Source organism: Elgaria multicarinata, chromosome 13 (assembly GCF_023053635.1).
Source record: "Elgaria multicarinata webbii isolate HBS135686 ecotype San Diego chromosome 13, rElgMul1.1.pri, whole genome shotgun sequence".
NCBI lineage: Eukaryota > Metazoa > Chordata > Lepidosauria > Squamata > Anguidae > Elgaria > Elgaria multicarinata.
Window position 1 is genome coordinate 16,200,424 of NC_086183.1, and position 25,875 is coordinate 16,226,298.

The 25,875-nt window shown below is 48.3% G+C and overlaps 2 protein-coding genes across 2 annotated transcripts in view; one reads left to right on the forward strand and one right to left on the reverse strand.

Moving 5' to 3' along the window:
* Positions 1–4,817, forward strand: part of NHSL3 (NHS like 3) — a 34,619-nt gene extending 29,802 nt beyond the window's left edge. The window contains exon 7 of the mRNA XM_063139815.1: positions 1,563–4,817. Within this exon, the coding sequence (XP_062995885.1) occupies positions 1,563–1,585 (23 nt within the window). The 3' untranslated portion in view covers positions 1,586–4,817. The remainder of the gene's footprint in view (positions 1–1,562) is intronic.
* A 258-nt stretch (positions 4,818–5,075) lies between these two features.
* YARS1 (tyrosyl-tRNA synthetase 1) lies at positions 5,076–25,855 on the reverse strand. Its single transcript, XM_063139849.1, has 14 exons — positions 25,765–25,855; positions 24,154–24,250; positions 16,518–16,664; positions 15,631–15,806; positions 13,713–13,842; positions 13,114–13,194; positions 12,616–12,708; positions 10,717–10,852; positions 8,912–8,997; positions 7,772–7,907; positions 7,448–7,545; positions 7,087–7,280; positions 6,775–6,916; positions 5,076–5,755 (listed from the first exon to the last, which is right to left on the reverse strand). The coding sequence occupies exons 2-14, from the start codon at positions 24,208–24,210 to the stop codon at positions 5,645–5,647; spliced, it is 1,587 nt and encodes a 528-aa protein (XP_062995919.1). The 5' UTR covers positions 24,211–24,250; positions 25,765–25,855; the 3' UTR covers positions 5,076–5,644.
* Positions 25,856–25,875: the final 20 nt, after the last annotated feature.

Here is a 25,875-nt window from a genome sequence, read left to right on the forward strand (position 1 = left end):
TTTTGTGAGGGACAACGAAATATTGCAGTCCCTTAGCTGCTGTTGAGTTGCCTGGGTCCCTCCGTCCATTGGCCACACCCCAGCAGAGTTCTGATTGGAATGAGAATTTCAACACATTTCAGTATATCTTTATTCATTTCAAACTTCTAAAAACAAACAATAACAAATCCAACATTTGTCATATAGCCTTTGTTTTATAAGTAAGCCTTGTAAAGGCCTTTTCCACTTCAAAATGCCTATGTCCCCTTCCAGCCTTGTGAGGTGTGTCACTCTTACCAGGGCTGTGTTTCCTGTCCAATAAGCAGAAGATGTGGCATTCTTCCTGAGATGTTAACTTTAATTTTTAAAAAGCAAGTTTCTAGCCCATATTGCTATGACAGCATGTTTAAGAGTGTGTGGTTATCACAGCATGGGCAGGGGGTGAGACAAGCAAGCCAATTAATCTGCTCCCTGTTTGTCTTGCTCTTCCTCTGGTCTTCACTGCTACCGTCAGGTGAACTTTTCCCCCTGACCACTAAAATAGCCCTTCTTTTGTCATTTTGTTTTTCCTACGGAGTTCCTTACTGACCCTAGCTCTGAACTGGGTAGAGTGGGAAAGCATGGGGTGAAGATCAAGGCATCAAACGAAGGTTAAAACTACCAACAAATTTAGTTTTTAATATAGTTACAAAAATAGTATTTAGAGAGTTATTGGAATGAAACTTCTAAGGAGAAAAACATCTGAAAACAGTTTTAGCAGTTAAACATAAGAGCAATGAGGCTATGAAAATAACATGGAAAAAATACATTCCTCTAGACAGTTAACCCGTGTCCTAGGAATAAAGCCGTTTCTTTCAGCTCATCCTAATCCTTTGACAGGGCAGCTTCCTGCCTTCTTGCTTTGGGGCTCCGCTTCCTTTATCCCTGGAGCTGTGGTCCTCTGCAACTCTGTATTTTGTAGTTTAGCCTGCCTGCTTCACTTATATACCCTGTTCCACCTCCTCTCCCAGCCTGTTAGCCAATCAGAAGGGCAATAGGTTTTTCTGTTTCTGGTTTCCACCGCCAGCACCCTGCGGATAGGTTTGCATTTCCTCCACTGACCTGTTGCCCTTCTATGGCCTTTTGAACCCCCTACCAAGAATAGCCTCTAAATCCCAAATAACCCATATTATTTTTAAACTTGGAACAACTGCAAAATGGCAGAATGGCTTCATTCCGCTAGAGCAGTCAAAGCCTGTTGAATTTTCAAAAGCTGGAATAGTGAGGCTTGTCCTTTCCTGTGACTAGCAAGAACAGGATAGAAGTATTCAAACTTCGCAAGCATCGACCGGGAGCTTTTTGTTGCCAACAAATTTTAATTGCCCAGATGCGAAGCTTTACACTTCTGTGATGTTGGTGGCGGAAGACAGTCCAGACTGTTCCCATGTCACAGTTGAGAAACTGAGGTTGAGAGAATGGTGTAGTCTTGGGCAAGGCTGTTTAGTAGCGTGAAACTGAATTCTCAAATCCTGAATTGCTAGCCCAGCTCCGAATTCTCAAATGTTGTCTGGAAAGCTGTACCGACTCTGCTCTTCTTGTTGCAGACTTACGGGAGGAGATGGCGTGAAGGAGGACCCTGCGGTACGGTTGCCCCCAACATACAGGAATTTTGAAAACAAAAAATAATCTCAGGGACCTGCACAGGCCAGAGGATGATCTTGGATGTGGTGACAAGGGAGAGAAACAGCCTTAGCCTCTGATGGCCTTGATATTTATGCAAAAGTTGTGTCGTTTTCACTTTATTTTCAACAATACAGCTTTATTTTACATCTTAACGACAAAGTAGCACAAAACCCTTTCCTCCTGCTGCCTCCCTCCCTCCCTCCCTTTCCCTCCCTTGAGGGCTATTGCCTTGAGCAGCCTTTTCTGGCTCGGTTTGCTGGTGTTTCGTTTTTCCCGTTGGAAGTTTTTTGTGTATGAGGAAAAAGCTTAAAAAGAGGGGTGGGGGGTCCATGACAGCTTCCCCTTCCCCCAACACCACCTGCAGGAGAGCCAGACGAAGTTGCATCTGCTTGGCGTGTTTTTCAAAAGAAGCCCCCCCCCCTTTATGAGTTGCATTGTCAGCTGGAGTGTGTGTGGGAGGGGGGAGAATAGTCTGCTCTTGCATACCTGGAACGGTACAACGTCGAAGCACTTTCTCCAATCAAGGCTGGAGAGAGCCGGGACCGCCACCTTGGGGAACGGCAGCTCCATCCTCCTCCCCGGTGTTGCTGGGGGCCGGCTCCTTTCTGCTTACATCCTGTGGACGGTTGCAACAGCGTGCTCTCAAGGGACCCTGCTGGTTAGCTTTGTTGTTCTATAGGGAGGACGATGCTGTGACATAGATAACATGGGTGGGGCTCCTTTGTGCAGACCTGTCTGTCTTGAATAGCTTATTCTGGGCAGTGGGGGGATTCTTAGGGCAGGTCACTGGGAGGAGGCCCAGTATGATTCGGCCACAGCGCAAATTAGGACATAGCGTGGGTGGGTGGGTAGTAGCACACGCACACCGTGGAAAGCCCTCAATCCTTGCAAATGCCACTTGCGTTACCTCCTCTGTGCCTGGAACTATCTGCTGAGTTCTTTTTGAGGGTTTGGGTTTTAAACCCCTTTTTCGCGTGGCGCTGGTGAGGGCAAGGCAAAATCTTTTGAAGGGCTCTTCCGAAAGAGGGCTGGGCAGCCCAGCTTCACTAAGTCCAAGAGGATCTTACTGACCCGTTAGCAGGGGCCTTAGAAAAGACCGCTGTCAAGGCTTGGTGGGAGAGGCAGCCAGAGCAGCGCTCTTCACTGCCAGAACAAAGCAAGAGACCCATCAGTTGTGCACCCAAACATTCCAGGTGTGGAGGAGGTCTTGCCTCGAGTCTGAGGACAGACACAATTCCACAAGCATTCTGGGTTGCACCCAGGTGTCTGTCTAACTTAATTCATTTCAACAAAACTACTCTAAGTAGGACTAATACTGGCACATCCCCAATGCTCCTGCCGTCATCAATCCCCCATGGACGTTGCATAATTCTGGCAACAAGATGCATTTTCTTTGATGGTGTATTTGATATTTCTTGAAGGTGTTTGGATGCCAGGAAAGTGGAGAGGGGTTAAAAGGACTTTGTGGCCCATCCCAGTTTTGGAGGGAGCTCAGCTGTATCTCTTAGGAGACGCCTGCCCGTTTGGAGGGCCCAAGTCCACCCAAACCATAACTTTGGCTGGAGGCAAAGAGTTCCCTTTACTGAAAGTGGTGCAGTTCTATCCTCTTTGTCCAAGGTGTGCACATTAATTTTCTTTGCCCTGGTGCTGCTACAGAAACAGTGGTGTAGTGGTAAATGTTGAAGTGCAGATGCTCAGCATGACTGTCCCCGTAGCTACGCCCCTCCCCCCCCCTCCAAGGAGAGTCCAAAAATGCAGGTGGCTGTGTGGGATCCATATCAACAAACCACTTCTGGCAGTTTTCATCTCTAGGGAGAGCAGGTCTTTTGTAAAGCTAGTGGGTCTTAAATCACCCACTCAGTTACAAGCTACCCCACAACATACTTTGCATTGCACCAAGGAGCACAGGATTGATGCGTTTCCCCACAGCTCAAAGGGAAGTCTTCTGTTGGTGGGCAGATTACAACAGTGTCCCTTGTAGTACTAATAATACAAAAGTGCTGGTTCTTGTATCCCTGTGGATCCCACTGTACAGAAATTGGCAAAGCCTTGACCAGCATGGTAGAAAAACCCAGGATGATCCTCACAGTCCGTGATGGCTCTGACGACCTTCATCACCTTAACCTCTTAGCCAGAGAACTGCTCTGCATCACAGAGGATGATGTGATGTGTGCCATCTCAGCAGGCACCTCTGCAGCTGTGGGTTCCAGGAAACTGGTCATCGCAAGCAAACAGTCTTTCGGGGCTGCTTGTCTGCCGTTGCCAATCATCCCACAGAGGAACGCTGCAGACCCAAAGGCGGGTCAATAGCTAAGTGGTAGAACACCTACTTGGCATGAGGTGCTTTCCCTCCACCTGGAAAAGACCCTCCTTGAGACCCTCTACAGCAGCTGCCATTGGACAGCATGGGGCTCGATGGACTTGGGGTCTCACTCAGGAGAAGGGGGTTTCCTGCCTTCAAAAAGCACTTTTCTGAAGTGTGACAAGTGATAATTTATGCTGTGGCCTATTCGTTTTGGTGCCAGGACCATGGAAAAGTGGTACTTTGCACCTGAGAGGATTTCAACTCGCCTGCCAAACACACATAGCCATCCCTACGGTGTCTAGAGAAAGGTGGTCCTGGGAGGCAGAGCTTTGAGGTGCCACCATGCCAAGCCCCCCCCCCCCTTTTCTCCTTTCTGGTACTGCTCTTATGACCACATGTGCCTGATGTTACAACCCCCCAAGTGGGCCTTTCCCAGGCCACGGAGGCTGTCAGAAGAGTACCCTTTGCTCTTACCACCCAAGCAGAGTGGGGAGGTGTCGTAATTTGCCATGGCAGGGTGAGTGGATGCCCAATGCGCCATCCCTACAAGCATGGAAGGCCGGGCTCTCCCACCTCCCTGCTGGCTGGGAACTAACAACACTTTGAAGGCAGGAGAAAGGGAGGGCGGACAAAGCAGAGCAGCGGTCTGGGCGCCCCACTGGGGCTAGGCGTGTTCGAAAATAAGACCAAACATCTCCCATCTGTCCCCACCCCGCAATATGCCTTTGTTTTCTGTTCTCTAGAAACATTAGATGACAGATTTATATACTTAAAAATCCTGGGGTCATTTGGTTTGATTTCCATGATTGTAAAACAGGAGGGAAAATCTACCTTTGAGAAAGGGAGGAGTAAAAATGATGGTGAGCTCCATTTTTTAAAAAAAGTGTCTTTGTAAAGAGGAATGATTAAAGCTTGCTTGCTGACTCTTTTACTTCTTGGCTGTGACATGAATATACTAGGAGCTGGAGGAAGAGGGAGGTGTGTATGTGTGTGTGTGTGTGAGAGAGAGAGAGAGAGCGCACAAGGGCCCTTAGCATAAAGGGAGCCCAGTTCCAAAAGCCTTTACTGAGGGGCTGAATCAGCAAAATTGCAACTTTTCAACCTTGAAACTCGTTTTCACTCCGGTATATAACAGACCGTGAGCTTTTACTGCCCCTTTATTGCCACTAACTTAAAAGAGCCAGAGTAAGACCATTTTATGTGGAGATGGATGACAGATTTAGACTTCAGTGTTCATGACAGACAAACCTAACCATTGCTGATCTGACCAAGAGCTTCTCCTGCCAAAGTTTGCCAGCCTGGATCCAAGCGTGACCAAAGTCACAACGGTTGTAAGGTGAATGCAAGTCCGCCAATGTTCTGGAGGGCAGATGTTTCAGCCGGGTTTCCTTGCTCCTGGCACATCTGAGCGGGGTTCCCATTACCTCCAGTAGTCAGTCTGGTGAAGCAACTGGCTCTTTCCTCCCCCATATAAATACACATGACTTGACCTGAGGGAATGGGTCTCCATGCAGTAGCCACATGCTTCTAGATGCCCCTTTCTCCTTTTGTCCACATCAAAGCCAAGTCTGTTCATTTCTTTCGTGGGGCAGGTGCAGCTGGTCTGGGATCTCCAGCCTGGGAGAGCAGCGGATGTGGGGAGGATGATCAGCAGGCAGCAGCTGGCATGGAGAAGGCGAAAGGGGGAGGCAAGGGTGCTTAGCGGATGCTGCCGCCTTTCAGAGTTCTGCACGTGACGGCCCCCAGCTTGGTCATGAAGCTCTTCCCCTTCCACTGGGCTACACCTTCCTCAGAAATCCTGAATTCCACCTGGGGAGAGAAAATATAGGCTGGGTTCCAGCTCATGGCCAAGGGTGACTTTTCCCTGGCTAGGGCATGCTAAAGGACAATGCCCCAGCGCCACCACACCTGCTCTGAATACTGGCCCTTGGCACCTCCAGGCAGGGCTCTCTGAGTCCCTGGAGAGCCTCTCCTGGTCAGTGCAGGTCAGAGGAGGGAACGTGTGGCTCTCCAGATGTTGGACTGCAGCCCCCCTCCGCCCTTGGGCAGCACAGCCAATGGTGAAGGATTGGGGGGGGGGGCTGCAGTCCAGCAACACTGGAGGGCTACACGTTCCCCTCCCTGGTGTGGACAATAAACTGAGCTACAGCAACCATGGGGCTGACGTGATAAAAGACAGCATCCAACGTTGCGCCGAAATCCACAGTCATTAACGGGTGGGGATGGGAACCCTGGCTTGCAACAGATGTCAAAGGAACAAACGCCCCTCCCCTGAATAACTGAGCAAAGATAGCCACATACAACACTACTAACGTAATTGATCCAAGCACTTCAATAAACCGTTCTGATTATTCAACATCCATCAAAGTGGTCATCTCAGTTCAGCCTTGCTTGGGACTACCTTTATTCTTACTCCCAATACTGGGGGAAACGTATTAACACGCCTCCAGTTTTGTCATCTAGTAGTGCTCCCACATTTTGCTTTCCCAAAAGGTGAGCAAAGAAGTTCAAGGGCTGGGTTGATGCAGAGTCCCAAGTCTTGCACCCATAAAAAGCAGTAGCAGCCCCAGGTAGCCCAGGAACACCAACTGGCCCTTTCCCCATAACTTGTGCTAATTCACTTGCCTCGGGCCCCTTCTGCCTGGCCCAGAAGCAGAAACGCAGCTCCTCCACGCGGGCCGGCCTGGCCAGCCACTTTGCACTGCAGAATGATGCCTAGACTGGGAGCGGCTCAGGCTGCTCCAAGCGAAGATGGGACCCCATTAGGCGTAAGCCGCTCAGGTACCTGACCAGAAAAACCTACCACTGGAAGAGGCCTCCCTGCTCACCTGCAGCTTCTCAAAGACCTTCTTCTTGGGTTTCAGCTCCTCATCAGGCTGGCCGCTCTCGTAGCCTTCCACAAACACGCGCTCCCCAGGGCAGGAGCCTGCCGGCGGGTCCAGAGGTTCGATTTCGCAGGGCTCCCCCGTGCTGCAACAGAGAGAGAACATATCTCTTTTAGCAATATGTCAGCTGGCTTCAGTCTCTCCTCACCTAACAGAAAAGGCAGCTGAGCTAATGTCCGTCTGCCTTCACCCCTGCCCAAAAACATGGCAGGTAGATCAATTCCCCCCCCCCCCGGCCTCTCTGATTGTGCACACCTGGAAGCGCAGAGCAGCATGGCCTGGGACTCCACCCCCCTCATTTTCTGAGGCTTCAGGTTGCACACCAACACCACCAGTCTGTCCTGCAGCTGCTCCTTGGGCACAAACTCCACCAGGCCACTGACCACTGTCCGTGGCTCAAGCTCCCCCACGTCAATCTTCTCCACGTACAGGGCATCGGCATCAGGATGCTGAGGACACGAGAAGAGCAGCGTCAAGGCCCAGAAGGGGGAACCTAAACAAGACCCTCCCAGGTTGTGGGCTGCCGGAAGTCAGGGCAGCTGCACTCTCTGGCCGGAACCCAAGGCAAGGGGATGCTTTTCACGTGTCCAGGAGCCGTGACGCTGGCACCCCTTACCTTCTCCACACTGAGCACTTTGCCAATGCGGAGGTCCACTCGTGATGGCACCACTTCTTCGGAATCGGAGTTCTTTGTAGGGCCTTTCATCGCAGACTCTGCACACGTGGAAGGAAAGGGAAGGGCAAACCTTAGGAGAGCGGCATTTTCAAGGTCTTGCAACAAGGTAGCGAGAAGAGGCCAAAGAAAAGTGTTCCAAAGGCATACGCTGCCACTCCCCGTTGCTGTGAGCTGACCAGGTAGGTTCTCGTTCTCTCTCTCTCTCTCCCCCTCTCTCTCTCTCTCTCACACACACACAGAGCGCCAGTGACTTTTAGCCCTTACTTGCTTTGGATGGTTCAGGATATGCACTACTAGCGAGTTTCTTCATTTGCGAGCTGCTGAATTTCTCCCTGATGGGATCCAGGAGCTTGTTCAAGGCTACCTCCACAGAGTTTTTCAAGTCCCCAGGATGGACAACCTGCCACCAGGAAGAAAGATAGAGATCCAATTAGTATCTCTCTCCCTTGATGTGATGCATATCTAATACATGCAGAAATGCGCTCTCTCTCTGCCCTGTGCATTCCCAATGGCTTCTCCTCAGTCCCTGCCATCTCTAAAATGGGCACAAACCAGTAGGAATTTCTGTTCTGCCAGACCAAATGACATGAATGAGAAGTGAGTAAATAGCACATTCACTCCAAGGGGCCTCCATTAGGAGGACATTCCTGGTAGTACATAATCATCAGGACAGCCTTTTTTTAAAAAAAAACAACCCTGGAAAGTCTATCAAAAGGCCTGTGGTCTGTATTCATTATGACTCTAGAGTTGGCCTTTATGATTCTAATGGTACAATAGGAGTGATAACACTCAACCATAAAGGTATTAAGAAATTTTTATAGACGAATGGTTCAAAAGATATCACAAATGTACAAAAGACAGGCATATAGATAACATTTACAAGTTGTTCATCAGACATTCATAATGAAGCCTACAATAAGTTGGCATCCATTAAACATTCATGACAAGAATCAATAATCTCATAATATATGCGTCTAATAAATAATTTCAAAAAGCGTCTAATAATAACAAACAGTAGTCCGGTACAAGTCCTGTTTCGAGAATTCTTCATCAGTAGGACGTAACTGGTTCACAAAAGGAGCCACAGCTATACATTTAGAGTGGAACCCTCCAAGGTTTATCACCATATCATTTTCACGTATTCAAACCGTCCGATAATGCTCTCAATTTCTGATTCTAAGTCAGACCAGCCCCTTCCCTGTGACTCAACTTCCCTGTATGGGCTTTCTGTCGGACTCCACTAACAGAGGTGCAGAATGATTTCCTCCCAAATGCCCGATTTCAAAGCCTGCCTGCCAGGACTGGCCAATCCCTCAGCCTTTTACACATGCAAGTCAAGAGCGAAGAAGCACAAGCCCCTCCCCCATTTGCTATCCAGACCTCAAGCCCATCCCAGTAGCTCACCTGCACAGCAAAGTCCTTCTCTAGGTCCCCGTAGCTTGTATAGGTTTTATTCCCTCCCCACTTCTCATCTCTAAGGATCACAAACTCTGTAGGGGGAAGGAGAGAGAAGATCCACGTGAGCACAAGCTGTACATATTCAAGCAGCCAAAAGCACAACGCAGAAGTGGAAGATGGGGATCCAGCGCCCTCAAACACTCTGCTTTTACTATACGCAGTTTCCTAAACCAGGGTCACAAAACATTACGTGAGTGACGGCCAGATTGTCCCCCCCCCCCAAGGCCCCCTGCAGGCAGGATGGCGCTGGTGGGTCTGGCGTCAGCATGTTGGGCCTGATGGCAGCATCCCTCCCCACCATTATGTCTCCGAGATCGGAGGCAAGAGCAGGGATTCCCTCCCGGGGGGGGGGCATTCCTTGAGGAGGCAGGGCTCGGATGAGGCTCAGCAGGCTGGGTAAGGCCCACAGCCAGGGGACCTGCACCTGTCCCAAGCCCTTCTGGCTGCAGAGGGCACAGTTGAGCACCTGGTGATGAAGCGGATGGTAACAGAGAGGACCACCAGGCCTCTTTTGGCGCGCCCCATGGCTAGTCAAAGCAAGATGAGCCCCAGCACTTCCATGAGCCCGTGGCCACAAAACAGCATTTGGGAGTGACATGATTTCTGAGCAAACAGGCCTAGGACCTGGCTATTTATCTCTCCAACGTTTCCTCAGCCATAAGCCCCGGATTTAAGAGGACTTATTCCCAACTAAGTGTGCCTAGAAAAGAACCCAACTGTACGCCAGGCTGACTGACGCCAGCTGCACTTCACCTGGGGGGCCATCTCCAGTCCTGGATTCAGGCAAGCTGGAGGGCAGTGAAGATGGTCACGGGTGTGGGAAACAAGTCCTATAAGGGGAGGTCGAAGGGACCGGGGAAGAGACGACACACAGGCATCCCTGGAGGGCTGCCTGTCACAGAGAAGAGGGCAAAGATTTGCTCTCTCTCTGCTAACCCCAGAAGGCCATATGTGATCTGATAGGTGCCAGTTCCTCCCTTCCCTCCTGCTGTCATCTGTAACTGCTGAACTTTACAACTAAGATTGTAGTGCCTGAATTTGCTTTCCTTTCCCCCCTCCTCCTCCTCCCTCCCAGTCCCCTTTCCTTTTGTGTCATGTCTTTTAGATTGTAAGCCTGTGGGCAGGGACTGTCAAGAAATACTTTTGTAAGCCGCCGTGAGAGCCTTTTTCGGCTGAATGGCGGCATAAAAATCCTTAAATAAATAAATAAATAAAATAAGTTCCAGGAGGGTAGATTTCAGGTGGACATTAGGAGAAACATCTGGATGGTAAGAGCAATTCAACCGTAGAATCCATCCCCCTGCAGGGGTGGGGGTGGGGGCACTCTCACGCTAGAGGTCTTCAAGCAGACACTGGACAGCCGTCTGTACCTCTGAATTTCCTGAATTGAGCAGGGAGGTGGGTGGACTAATTTACCAACAAGGCAGCCTCCCAACTCAACAATTTTGTCTTCTCTTCTTTGTGGGAGAGAACCGGGCCTGCAGGCAGCCCCACATTCACCAGTGCTCTCTGAGTGGCTAAAAAGGGCCTCTCTCTACCCCAGGCAGAGAAGGGAGAAGGCCAGACACACAGCCACTTTCCCTGGGCTACTATCTAAGCCAGCAGGGAGCAACACAGGGGATACAGGAGGAGGACAAAAGGGGGGGGGGAGGAGATGCAACTTCGGAGTCCCTCACTTGAGATTGGCCCATCAGGTTGCCAGCAACTCCTCTATGCCCATCATCAAGACCCCCAGCCTTGCTTGCCATCACCTGATCTGAGTGGGAAGAGCACGTGCTTGATGAAAGACAGAACGCCGTTGTTCTCCACATTCCCTGGCTCACAAAAAGCCTTCTTGAGCTTCTTCTTCACGTCCTCCTTACGATCCAGGAGATCAATCTTGGATTCCTAAAAGAGAGGGGGGGGTGTCACTGCTGGAAACAGCCTCCATGCATGGGCTGCGGAGCGGTTCTGGAGCCAGCCAGTTTGCAAACAGGAGGAGGAACCATTGCAGAAAGGGCACAGAACGAGGGAGACAACATTGAAGCCAATTAAGCATTTGGGCAGATCCAACTGCTTGATTTAAAAGGAGTTCCCAATTAGCTGGCCAGCACACCTTCTTTTTAAAATGTTTTACAAACGCTTACAGAAGCAAGCCTTAGGAGATGCATTCCTCCCTATGTAAGAAAGATGGGACTGCCTCTTTAAAGGCGGTATGCCTGGTGCGACTCACACGTGCAACACCCAAAAGACAAAGAATGCTTTTTACCCCCAGAAATATCGTTTATTCAATTAACACAAAATGAGAGTCAAATTGGATACAAAGGGAAGTAATAAATCAGCAAAAGTCATACAGAAAGTGAATTGAAGAGAGGAAAAAGAAAACCTTACATCATACAAAAGCTATTTGGTGAACAGTGATCAATTTTTCAAAAAAATCTTGCATTTCTGCCTTTGCTTTCTGTAATATAGCTGGTAAGTTTTGCCATAGTAGCAAGCTCCCACAATTTACACATCCTCACTTTTAAATTCAGCATCTCTGAGCATCTCCAGTACTTAGCATATCAATTTATTGCTGCAACAGTTTATTATTTATTGCATTTCTATCCCACCCAATATCCGAAGCTCTAATTCACCAGTCCTCTGCGTTGTTGTTTTATTATTTATTTAAGAAATAATAAATAACGGAGTTGCACAAAGTGACTCACAAACCATTATTATAGTTTCTGTACAAGTGGAGATTGCAACAAAATGTGAGTATGTGATGAATTCCCACTCAGAGCTTCAGCCAGCCGTGCGTCATATTCCATTCCGTTTCGCTAATAGACACAGAGACCTGGTTTCCATGTAACGAGAAGCCACCACGGGATTTGTTGTGGTGGTGGCTGCCACCTTTTTGAATATTTGAACCACAGCAGGGGCACACCGTAGCTTGTTATGTGTGAACCTGGTTAGGGTGGGCTGCTGGGGTGGTTGACAAACCATACAGAACCCATGGGCTGTTTTAGGGTTCTGGGTGGCTTGCCAACCACCACAACACCCTACTCTCATAACGGTGTTCCCCTGCTGCGCCCCAACTATTCAAAATGACAGCTGCCACAATGGGAAGCCTCACAGGGAAATTCACTCATGGTGGCGAACTGGGCCTCCATATTCCATGGCCCCAGAGCATGCTCAATCCTAACTGGAGTGTTGGGGTTTTTATTTTTGTCTTATTTCCCCCCTAAATATTGTTTTCTACTTCGGCAAACATTGGGTTTCACCCAAGCATGCTAATACCTCCCTCCTGTTTCTCAGTAGCCCTGTTTTGGCTACAATCCTATAGCATAATCTAATATTTTTTGTCATTGGCAGTTTTATGCATCACACGAGCCCCCTTGAAGCGTGTAAAATCAGCACATGAAGGGCACCCCACACTTTAGGCCTGCCCCAAACATCCCCATCCCTGCGGGAGAGAGCTTCAGAGCATTGCATCTTTTCTGAGATCCTAAACACGCTTACTAGGGATTAAGCACTTATTGACTTATTTCTGAGTACCCATGCATAAGGCTGTGCTGCACATCTACTCCCTGAATGTCCACAAGGACAGCTCTCCAGGTGACCCCCGCATTCAAGATCCCATCCCTGCAGGACGTGGTGGTCAAGGGCAAGAGTCAAGCTTCGGAACTGACCTCTTCCGACGAGCTCATCTTGCTGCCCGTCAATCCTGGCACCATCGGGTTCATCAGATGGATGCGCTTTGCGTAGCCCAGGGACGGGAGGTACTATGGAGAGACGCACAGAGGCCATAAACACTTCAGCAGCTGCAAGATCCAGGGGCTTGAAAGAAGAGGTGGGGGCTTGGTGGGGTGAAGGGTGGAGAAAAGACGGAGGAGCTTTGCTCTACAAAAAGTGAACGGCTGAAGATGGGAGGGAAGTGGGTTGCCCGAGTGGGCCAGTCCCCTCCCCTCTACCGTGCTGTTCTATAGCTGTTGTTCCTATCAATGGGACCTGCGGGGGAGAAGGCCCCAGTGCGTTGTGCCTACAAGCTTGGCAACCAAAATGTCTGGAGCACAACACACAACCAAGGGAAGCACAGCTTTGTCTCCCAGGCATAGCCGAACCACCCCCAGGCCTTCAGCACCAGCGGTCTGATTGTCTCAGAAGACCAAGCACATCTCTGCTCTCACCTTTTCTGCAAAAGTGAAAATCTTTCTCTGGTCCACTCCTCCAAACTGTGCATCCACTTTCAGGTACTCCTCATCCAGTGCCTGCAGGGACACAGAAGGATAAAGAACTGCCTGCCTTCCCACTGATTTTAAGACCAGGATTGCTTTTCTACAACCCCAGGGATTTCTTAGTTGAGGTTTTTATTCGTTCCTTATCCCAAAGGCTCAAGGTTGAATGCAAGAACTGGGTATTCTTTTAGACGCCGTATTAAGTCCCTGGATCATTTGAAAATAGTACTGAACTTGGCAAATCAATAGTTAGGAGACCCACAGAGCTAGGGCCAGGTCACACACATGGCTGAAAAACAGGGGTGTTGTCCAACTCTGCACCATGCACATACAGTAACGTGAGACACGATTGCTCCACAAATGACACTGCAGTACACACTTACCATACGGCCAATTTACGATCTCTCTCTTGCCCCTTTTTCACGTGAAAGAAATGTATGTATGGTTCTATACGTTCTAGGTAGGATATCCATTGTTAGCCGGGGCAGAAGCTCTTCTCTCCTCCTCCTCCTCCCACCCCTGCTCACCAAGGGGAAGCTAACAATAGATACCTGCAGTCCTGGATAGAGGAGGCCACTGAGCAACGGATGCTCCACCTGCTTAACCACTTCCGCACCGGCTTTCTTGGCGTCATGCTGAGTGACGACAGAGGACAGACGGTAAACATCCAGCGTGTATTCCCTAAGCAGAAAGAAGAGGGAGTCACTGCACCAGATGTTCTTCCTTTTCCAGAACTACAAGCAGCCCAAGGAACTTACCATCTACAGGGTGACCAGATGCAGAGTCGCACCTGGGCCTTCCCTAAGTGACTGGATATGACGCTGCCTTCAAACAGAAGCTCCTCTGTGCATTGCTAGAGTTTCCCGCTATGAGGCAGATGAGCCATTTCAAGCCATTGCATCCAATGCCCACCATTCACCCAAGCAGGGTATTACCGCATATGCTGGATCCCAACCGTCTGCATGGCTGGTAGGAACGTCTGTAGGACTGGCTTGGGCCCTGCAGTCTGGGTTGAGACCTGGGATGTCCCAGAACAACATCCTGCTTTGGGATCACTCCCTGTGCACTTCATCATCTAACCAGGGGTGCAAGTAGTTGCCAAGTAGTATGCATAGTATGAAGAATATGGATAGGGAGACATTTTTTTCCCTCTCTAGAACCCGGGGTCATCCCATGAAGCTGATTGGTGGGAGATTCAGGACAAATAAAGGGAAGTACTTCTTCACACAGCTCATAGTTAAATTATGGAACTCACTACCACAGGATGTAGTGATGGCCACCAATTTGGATGGCTTTAAAAGGGGGTTGGATAAATTCCTGGAGGCAAAGGCTATCAATGGCTACCAGCCCTGGTGGTGGTGTGCTATCTCCAGTATTTGAGGCAGTAAGCCTGTGTGCACCAGTTGCTGGGGAACATGGGCGGGAGGGTGCTGTTGCACCATGTCCTGCTTGTTCATCCCCAGTTGATGGCTGGTTGGCCACTGTGTGAACAGAGTGCTGGACTAGATGGACTCTTGGTCTGATCCAGCAGGGCTCTTCTTATGTTCTTATGAAGCAAAAGCTTCCAATATTTTCCTTGCAGCTGCATCAAAGGAGGGAGAAGGGGGGAGCTCACCTGAACGATGTGGTTTATCATTATATTGTTATCTTTTAATGTTTACTATTTTTAAATGTTGTAAACCGCCCAGAGAGCATTACATTGTTATCTTTTCGGCGCCAGGTCAAGACTTTTCTCTTCTCCCAGGCATTTTTAACAGCATTTTAACAGCATTTAACAACGTTAAGTTTTTTTTTTAATGGACCCCACAATTGTTGTTTTTAAATGGATACTGTTGTTTTTATACTGTTTTTATGTGTGTGTGTGTGTGTGTGTGTGTGTGTGTGTGTGTGTGTGTGTGTTTTTAAATTGTATACTTTTAATGTTTACTATTTTTAAATGTTGTAAACCGCCCAGAGAGCTTCGGCTGTGGGGCGGTATATAAATGTAATTAAATAAATAAATAAATAAATAAATAAATAAATAAATATCTGAACCCAGCCAAATCCAAGCATCCAACCAGCCAAAGGTCTGGAGCAAAATGTCATCCAGGAGCCCAGGCATGGCAAGAGAGAAGGTTCTACTGTGCGTTCCCACCAAACAAGCCTCAGATATTGGTGAGACTTGCCACAGGGTCTCTCCAGAGAGGCCCAGCTGAGCTCCAGCAGGTCCACGGAGCATTGAAGAAGACAATGGGCAACAGCCTCAGTTTCTTCTGTGCCACAGAAACAAACAGGCATCGTATGGAACATCAGCAAACCTCCCATCCAACTCAACGGTTGGCATCAGATTAGAGTTTAGCAGGACGATGAGCTTTTCTCAATGGGAATTTAAGAATCAGCTGAAGAGACCTTAATGGTTCAAAGCCCTCTGTTCAAAGAAGCCCCCCCTTCATCATGGTGCAATTCCACATTCCCTCTAAGCAGACTTACTTGCTGAGCTGATAGTCGGTCCCCCGGATGAAGCGGAGCTTCTCCAGCGGCACCCCAATGCTCTCCAGCATCGCCTTGATCACACTCTCATAATACTGGGTACGCAGCTCCAGAAGCTCCCAGGGAGCCTTCATGTTGTCCAGGTACGCGTGGAGGTCAGCGAACAGGATTGTCACCTAAGAGAGAGGAGCACATGTTGTTGGAGCTAGCTAGCTAGCTTAATGCTAATCCCGGCCCTTCCTCCAACTAACTTTGGAAAGAGCAACAGGGAGTCAAACGCAGGGCCTGCACACCCCAATGTTAGCAAAACTGCACCAACAAGACATTCCTCAGCATGTCAGAGAACAAAGAGACAGACAGATAATCTGATTGGAAACCACATTTATTTGGAATGGATCCCCAGGGAGTCCGTATTCCCAAGAAACTATGTGGTTATGGTCTCGCTCCTTCTGCTTCTCCCTCCATCTCTTTCTTTCAGGAGATTCACACTTCTTTGCTAGATCTGTGTTTTGTCCAGTGGCCAGAGCCACTAAGAAATTAAAGCTGTAGCATTACTGCTAGACATCCTTTCCTTTTCAGGTTCCACCCATATAGTCACAGTGTCCCAAACTGCACCGCTTTACTCCCCGCACCCCAAATTAAAAAGGCATACTAGGGAAAACTTTTGGGAACATAATATTTGCACTCCTGTCCTGAAATTGGGGGGCCAACTTCTACTAACAGGGATCTGGGGTGTGGATGTATATGCGCAAGCAGTCTGTGCATGGAATGCAGGGAAACGTGGTGCCTCCCTCTCCAGAGGTTTCTGAAATTCCACAGCTCTTCTTGCCCAAGATGGCTTTTCAACAGCCAAGGGAATCCACAGAAGCCACAGAAGCCATCCGTACCTCACAGCCGGCCTTGAGGAAGTCTGCTATTTTGGACATGGGCACGAAGTAGGCTATGTGAGGCTTGCCCGTCGTGGCCGTCCCCCAGTAGATCTTCAACTCGCGCTCTTTCAAGATGTCTTTCAACTTATCCTCTCCGAGAACTTCCTGCAAGTGAGAGAGACAGGTTCAATATCTCTGCTAGAAAACGAGACAAGAGCTGAGAAGTTGGTGGCCAGGGTACTGACGCAGAGGGTTGGGTAAAACATGAGATCAGCAATACACAAAGCACAAGAAATAAGCAGTTGTGATCCCAATGAATCCACCAACAGAGGAGGCATCTCTGCTCCAGCCTTGCCTCTTCCAATCAGACCCTCCATGGAGCAGGTCATTGGGCCCCGTCTTCATACTGGATGGCCTGGGTCACTCAATCACTCCAGCTGCAGATGCACAACAGAGCTACTTGCTCTCAAGGGAGACTGCCTGTTGCATCTTTGCATGATTCATTGTTCTGGGCGCTCACCTTCTAATCAGGACACAATCAAGATCAGCAATTCAAATGTTATTACGTCCTCTATTCTTTTGTACTGGAAAGTTCACAGATATGGCTGGGTGACATCCCTCCATTTACAAAACAGCCAGAGATAAGAGTTTTATGTGACTCAAAAGCTTGCTTGCATCGGACTGCCAAAAAAAAACCCTGCCTGTGGTGTTGCTTTTTCCCATTGGCTCTTTTGCATCCGCTTCTCTTCATGCCAATGTGGATGTTCCAGATGTTCTTGGACTACAACTTTCATCAGCCCTAGCTGACTTAGTCAGTGGTGAGGGATACAGTCCAACAACATCTGAAGGACCACAAGTTGCTCAACCTTGCTTTCAATGCTCAGATGTAGCAGAGATGTAGCAATGTGAATTACAGGAAAACCCAGAAAATAAAATTGGACAAGATACTATCACAAGAGGAAAACCAAAGGGCACCTGAGGGAAAAAGCAAGAAGTGAAAGCCAAACAGCTCCATAACCCCCGGGAATGGTTTAGGCATTTGCTTTGTAACCTAAATTCTTCACCGTACAGTTTTTGAGGTAAGAAATGGATAATCCCAGAGGCAGTCACACTTCCAGGCCATGCTGGGAAATCTGAGGCATCCTTGGGATCCCGAAGACATCCACAATGGCAGCCCAATGCCAGCCCTTGGCATCAGCAAAGAGGCAGTGCTGAGACCGGACATGTGAAAAGCCACGAGCAAATGCTCAACCACTAAACAGAGCTGGTGGGCCTTTGGCCAGATCAACTCCCCCCCCCCCCCCCAGCTCACCTCAGGGGGCCGTTGGAAGGATAACGCAAGATAAGGATCATAGAACATTTTATGTACACTGAAGAGCCATCATGAAGGGTCAACAGAATGAGGGAGGGGGTAGCAAAGGGTTAACTTAGTGACGCCTCCCCCAATCCAGCGCCCTCCAGAGGTAGTGGTTCTACCGTAGTCTCTCCCACGCCTGCACACTGCAAGAGAAGATGAGCAGCAGCGCTCGGCAGTCAAGTGCTTCTTCAGGGGATCTTGTCCAGTATTAATGGTCTTCCCACTGAGGGGTCCTGGAGGTCCCTTGGACAGAGACTGCCACCATGAGACAGAGAAGGTTGAGCTTTTATATTGTATTTTATATTATGGATTTATACTGTTGTTTTATACTTTGAATTTTTTTAATTTTTGTGAACTGCCCAGAGAGCTCCGGCTATTGGGCGGTATAGAAATGTAATAAATAAATAAATAAATAAATAAATAAATGCAACTTCCAGAGAGGCGGCAGCCATGCTAGACCGTTGCAGGTCCTCAAGACACAGTTCCACACTTCAAAGGAGCCTTCCCCAACTGGCTGCCCTCCAAATGTTTTGGACTACAGCTCCCACCTTCCCTGAGTGGGGCTGATGGGAGCTGTAGTCCAAAACACCTGGCAAGCACCAGGTTGGGGAAAGCTGCCCTGAGGATTTACATCAGGCATCCCTAAAAGTACAATACCCACCCGATGAAGTGAAGGAATAGATTGACAAGGCCAGTAAACGGTAAACGCCACCGTTGCATTTACGAAGGCAACGGTGGCATAGGTGGGACGCAGTAGCCCATTGGTGCTGCCCCCGAGCCATTATTTTGTATCATGACGCACAGGCCTCAAAGCAACGTTCTGCTCCCACTGCTGGACTTCATGGTTCTACTACAATGAAAAGTAGATCTCACAAGCCTGAGGTCTGCCCTTGCCTGCTCTACAGGGCAGGCCCAGAAGAAAAAGTGACATAAGAACACTACTCGGTGTGACCTACAGTTCCCAGGTAAAACCACTCCCAACCTATCAAGTGATCTACGTTCCATCCTCGACAATGACGTACTCTTTCACAGGCATCTGGTGGTGAGGCCTTTCCTCGCTTATAAATAGCCCCCTAATCTAAAATGGTTACTGAGCAGCAACAACAGGCCATCTAAGAGAAACCCAGCGAAAAGGCCCTGCAACAAACTCCCATGGGGCAATGCTCTAATGGGAGCAAATAATGGCAGCTCAAACTTTCAAGGGCTCATTCACCTCCTGATATTCCAGTGTGATATATTCTATCACCTGCCAACATTGCCTATCTGCTGTTTGCATGAGGCAAACAGATCAGTCTCCATGCAAAAATATAAAAGGACACAAATCTGACATTCAGAAACCACAGGGAGATTATTTCAATCTCCCAGGACACTCCCACTGCTGAACTGAGAATTGCCATTCTCAAACAAATGTCAACTTGTGTCACTAGCATGACGTTGCTGAAATATAATTTATCAGTAGAGGATTTATTTGTCTCAACTGAGACACTGATTTCCTTTTCTACTATGAGGCCATAGCTAGACCTAAGGTTTATCCCTGGAACATCCAGGGGTCAAACCTGTTCATCTAGTGACACACAGGGGATCTAATGCTCAGGCAGGAGCGAACCCTGGATGATCCCAGGATAAACCTTAGGCCTAGCTGTGGCCTGAATGTGAAATCAATGCAGAAAAGCTAGGAAGGTTGTGACATCACCAATTACTGCTGTTGAAAATGGCCACTGTGCTTACCTTGCATACATTTTAGCTTTACATAGGATTGTCACAGATGGGACAAGTCACAGATGGGACATTTCAGGGCCATTTGGCTCCACTGTACAGAGAAACTGCATGCATCTGATGAAATGGGTTCTATACATAAAGGGTTAATCTACAAAGATTTAACAGATTTATTAAGGTACCACAAGTGATTTGGTCATTTTGGACAACCAAGGCCAGCTCCTTGACTCTTGGCTGAGATTGATTTTCTGGATCCATTTCAGTCAGGGTTCAGGCCAATTTTAGTACTGAGACTGCCTTGGTTGCCCTGTATGATGGCAACAGGAGACAGGGAAGTGTGTCCCTGTCGATACTCTTTGATCTCTTGACAGCATTCTGTACCATAATTATGGTATCTTTCTGAAGCGACAGTCTGAGTTGGGAGCGCTGCTTTGTGGTAGTTCTGCTCCTACCTACATGGTCTTTTCCAGATAGTGGTGCTTGGGCAATATTGCTTGACCCTATGAAGCCTACTCATGCCATTTAACATCTACATGGGATCTATAGATCAGTCAGTCTGACATCCATCCCTGGGAAAATTTTGGAGCAGAATATAAAGAAGTCAGTCTGTAAGCACCTTGAAAACAATGCAGTGATTACTAGAAGACAGCATGGATTTGTCAAGAGAAAATACTGTCAGATTAAACGGATCTCATTTTTTGAACGGGTAACCTCCCTTGTGGACTGTGGGAATGCTGTGGACATAATATATCTTGACTTCAGCAAAGCTTTTGACAAAGGGCCCCATGATATTCTGATTAACAAACTAGCTAAAAGTGGGATAGATGGAACAACTATTAGGTGGATCCACAGTTGGCTACAGAATCGGACTCAAGGAGTATTTATCAACGGTACGTTCTCAAACTGGGGGGAGGTAATGAGTGGGGTACCGCAGGGCCCAGTCCTGGGCCCCATGCTCTTCAACATTTTTATTAATGATTTGGATGAGGAGGTGCAGGGAATACTTATCAAATCTGCAGATGACACAAAATTGCGTGGGATAGCTAATACCCTGGAAGACAGAAACAAACTCCAAAGTGATCTTGATAGGCTGAAGCATTGAGCTAAAAACAACAGCATGAAATTTAATAGGGATAAATGCCAAGTTCTACACCTAGGAAAAAGAAACCAAATGCAATTACAAGATGGGGGATACTTGGCTCAGCAATACTACAAATGATAAGGATCTTGGAATTGTGTAGATCACAAGCTGAATATGAGCCAACAGTGTGACGTGGCTGCAAAAAAAGCAAATGCTATTTTGGGCTGCATTAATAGAAGTTTAGCTTCCAAATCATGCAAGGTACTGGTTCCCCTCTATTCGGCACTAGTTAGGCCTCATCTTGAGTATTGTGTCCAGTTCTGGGCACCACATTTCAAGAAGGATGCAGACAAGCTGGAGTGTGTTCAGAGGAGGGCAACCAGAATGATCAGGGGTCTGGAAACAAAGCCCTGTGAGGAGAGACTGAATGAAATGGGCATGTTTAGCCCGGAGAAGAGAAGATTGAGCGGAGACATGATAGCACTCTTCAAATACTTGAAAGGGTGTCACACAGAGGAGGGCCAGGATCTCTTCTCGATCCTCCCAGAGTGGAGGACACGGAATAATGGGCTCCATTTACAGGAAGCCAGATTCCAGCGGAACATCAGGAAAAACTTCCTGACTGTTAGAGCATACAACAATGGAACCAGTTACCTGGGGAGGTTGTGGCCTCTCCCACACTAGAGGCATTCAGCTGGACAACCATCTGTCAGGGATGTTTTAAGGTGGATTCCTGCACTGAGCAGGGGGTTGGACTCGATGGCCTTATAGGTCTCTTCTATGATTCTACATGAGCGGAGTCATCCAGAGTTTTACCGCTGTCATCACTATGCTGATGACATGCAACTCTACTCCTTTTCATCTCAAGCAGGTGTGGTGGAGGATGCGCTGAACCAGTGTCTCGCCTCAGTACTGGATAGAATGAGAGCGAATAAACTAAGGCTCAATCCAGACTAGATTGAGGCTCTGCCTGTGGGGGCGGGTAGTTCCTCTGTCTGTATGGGGGAATTGCAACTGACTCTGGAAAGGATCACACTCTCCTGGAAGAGCAAATATGCAGCTTGGAAGTACTCCTGGATCCATCATTGTCATTGGAGACTCAGGAAGTCTCGGAGGCACATAGTGTCTTCTACCAGTTGTGGCTACCTGGATGGGTAATTGTTTGGTATCAGAAGTCTATTCTCTGGTAACATCTAGATTAGATTACTGCGGTGGGTTAAGAAAGGGTGAATTTCAAAGAACTCTACCATAGGAGGTCAAACTACCAATCAGCAAGAAAGATGCTTTTCGCAAGCTCAAACGTAATAAAGCATCTTTACAGCCACAAGTCAGTACCAAACCTGTGCAAACCTCCTGCCTTTTCTTATCTCTCTCCCCTAAAAACATGTTTCTCAAACTGCTTTACCTAAAATTTTAGATATTAATGCTAATTAACTTAGAAGTCAAAACTCAGTTAATAGCCACCTGAGATCCCAGAGCTGGCACTGGTTCAGGAAATCACATGGGTTGTGAGGTTGCCACCTCAACCCAAGTGGTAATGCCTTTAAAGATAGAGAGGGATACATTTGTGTCTTTGTTGACTAATTCAACTCCTGACATCTTAGCTGCCTGGGATTGCCTGCCTGTACAAATAACCAAGAGCTGGATAAGATACATTTGGTAAGTGCATTTACTGTTTATTTGCTCCAAATGGTAATGTGCACAGTTACTTGTATGATTTATTAAAATCCTGCATAAAAGGTTTCTGGTGGGGTTGATACTTGTGCAAATTACAAACAATATTATCACTTCAATTGGCTCCTGGTTTTTCCTCTTTATTCAAAACATAGGTGCAGGAACAACATAAATAAGGAACTGATGCTTGTACAGCACTGCACTGAGAGACTCCCTATGAGATGATCTAGCACTATGTCTGACCCAAAGCTTTGTTTTTGTACAAGACACTCAAGTGTAATTCCTCTACATAAATTATACTAATTTCTTGCAACTATATCAATGAATAAGGAACATGGGAGAAGCTAGCACCCCAAAATAATTCTTGGCCTTCCAATTCATCATGCACCCTCATCACCAGATGACTGTCATTTTGAGAAGCCTTAGCCTAAAGTTTTGTTTTTGCCCAATCTGTGCTCAAGTTTTAGAACTTAAAACTGCTTGCATGCTCAAAGATACTTTGCCCAGACACAACATTAGGGCATCTCATAGGGGATACTGTCCTTGTGGCAAGACTCTATAATGTATCTCGGCATGTCTTTCAGATATCTCAGCCTGGCTGCTTCATCGTCATTTGAAACTTAACATGGCAAAGACTGAATTGCTTGTTTTTCCTCCTAAACCTTCTCCTCATCTCTCATTCTCTCTTACTGTCAACGATGTCACGCTTACTCCGGTCAAGGAAGCTCGTAGTCTTGGCTTTATATTTGATTCCTCGCTCTCCTTTATTCCTCATATCGAGGCAGTAGCTAAATCCTGTCATTTCTTCCTGTATAATATTGCCAGGATTCGACCATTTTTGTCTGTCTCTTCTGCCAAGACTCTCGTTCACGCATTGGTTATCTCTCGGTTGGACTACTGCAACCTTCTTCTCTCTGGCCTTCCTTCGTCTCACATCAGTCCGCTGGTCTCTGTCCACCACTCCGCCGCCAAGATCATCTTCTTGGCCCGCCGCTCTGACCATGTCACTCCACTTCTGAAATCTCTTCATTGGCTTCCAATTCACTCCAGAATCCAATATAAACTTCTCCTGCTGACCTTCAAAGCTCTTCACGGTCTAGCTCCTGCCTATCTCTCCTCTCTCATCTCACACTATCGCCCCGCTCGTGCTCTCCGCTCCTCTGATGCCATGCTTCTCGCCTGCCCAAGGACCTCCACTTCCCTTACTCGGCTTCGTCCTTTTTCTTCTGCTGCCCCTTACGCCTGGAACGCTCTTCCAGAACACTTGAGAACTACAAACTCAATCACTGCTTTTAAAACTCAGCTAAAAACTTTTCTTTTCCCTATAGCCTTCAAATATTGAGTTTGTTCTGACTCTATACTGTTTGCTTCACCCTACCCGGTGCCTGTTTACACTTCCCTGTGCCTGTTTGCATTCTCCTTCCCTCTTTATTGTTTACTACAACTTATTAGATTGTAAGCCTATGCGGCAGGGTCTTGCTGTTTACTGTGTTATCTGTACAGCACCATGTACATTGATGGTGCTATATAAATAAATACTAATAATACTAATAATAATAATAATTGTGGTGGGACAAGACTTCTTTCAGGGCACCACAGCCTCAATTCCTTATTCATATGTGTATCAGAAAATAATTCAGTGGGAACATTACAAAGGAACAGTCTCCTAGTGGGGGAGATGATATCTGAGGTGGCCCAAACCTTATTTTGGGGGGCAGAGTGATGCAAACTTCAGTTCCTTATTCAACCTAATTCTATACATAGGTGTTGAATAAGACCCTGGAAACACATTTCAGCCTCCTATTTAGCCATTCCAATCAAAGTACCTGCAAATTCCGGGTGATCAGGTTGTACTTCTCCTGTGCTGTCAGTTCGTGCCCCATTGTGCCAGCAGCTGCTCACTCGCCAACAAGCCCTTAGAAACTGAAAATGCACGTTGTTCAAGGAAAAGCAGGTGGAAGCACTGAGTAGACAGCCACATCAAAGAGAAGCATACGTTGCCCTTATCTCCTGCTTCCTCACAAGGCATTCTCAGCATTAGCCGATTTTTTATTTCCCCAGGGATGGCTTAATAGTTGAACCAAAAGCTGTCTTGTATTTTTTGTGTGTTTGTTCTTTTTTTAATGTGGGTGGAGGGACAAGGATCATTCAGCATCCCCACCTATTGCCAGTGCAAAGATGGGGTTGCCTGCCCCACCCCAAATCTGGTATGCTATAAAAACAAGGTTATTTCCTTTTTCTTCTTATGAAAATTAATCATTCTGCCTGATCGGTAACTACCAGCCCTTGATGCTCCCTCTGTTGCCTCTCAAGAGACAAAGCTACATGGGCCACAACAAGCAGGAGAGTTCTGGACTTGCTGGGTATGTGTTGCATTTCTCAAGTGAGGGTGGGACTGAGGCCAAGCAGGGGAGTAGTGGCAGAGAGTAACCAGAACTCGGGGGTCAGAACACACGCGTGTGGCATAGGTAGAAGACCCCAGGTTCAATCATTGGAAGTTCAGGAAGAAGAGCTGGGGAAAAGTCAGCAGACAATAGTGAGCGTGATGAATCAATGGCCTGACAGGGGGCAAAACAGCCACAGATTCAGGAGCAGAGGAGAAAGACACACACACACACACACACACACAAACGCCCTTCCTGAGCAGCGTCTGTTCCAGGCAATGTGGCACAACCTCCTTGGCTGAAGGCAAGCAGGCCTAGGACTGACCAGCACCTGCAGCCCCCCACCCGACCCGCCCAGCACCTCTGCCCTGAGTGTCCCACCCTGCACGGAAGGCAGGATCCGGGGTGGCCATAAGGACCCCCATGTTTTCTGGCAAACGGATGCGCTGGACCGGTCTGAGCAACCAAGCAGCCCGTCGCCTGGTTGAGGAACGACGGCTCCCCGTTCAGAAGGGGGAAACAGATGACTGTCATCGAGGGCCTAAATCCGGCCTGCCTGCCCTAAAGCCTATGAACAGCCCTGGCGCGACAAAAGACCAAAGGGCGCCTGTCTAGGCCACAGGGGAAGCCCACCAGCGGGGCACGGGCGCAAGTGACCCCCTGCTCGTGTGTCCCCAGCCAGGGGTAGTCAGAGGCCCCTTCCCTGGAAACCCAAGCCAGGACAGGCGCCCACCAGCCCAGGGCCTTCCGTCTAGAATCATAGAATAGCAGCGTTGGAAGGGGCCTACAAGGCCATCGAGTCCAACCCCCTGCTCAATGCAGGAATCCACCTTAAAGCATCCCTGACAGAATAGAATCAGGGCCTGGTCCAGCCAGGAGCCACACTGGCCAGATTCGAAGGTCCCCACAGGACCCAAGGCCACCTGTGTGAGGGATGGCGCTGCCCTCTTTCATCCGCCCCACTCCTCACGGCCTCCCCTCGCCCGCAAGGGAGGGGTCTCCAAGGCAACCCCCTCCACCACTCATGCGTTCCCTCCCGCTTCGTGCACTCACCAGCCGGTCTTCTCTGGGTTGCATCAGCTTCCCTGCTCTCGGCGCTCTACTCCCCAGCCTTTGCCTCGCCTTCTCCTAGACAAGCGCCGAGAGACTCGATCGGCGAGGAAG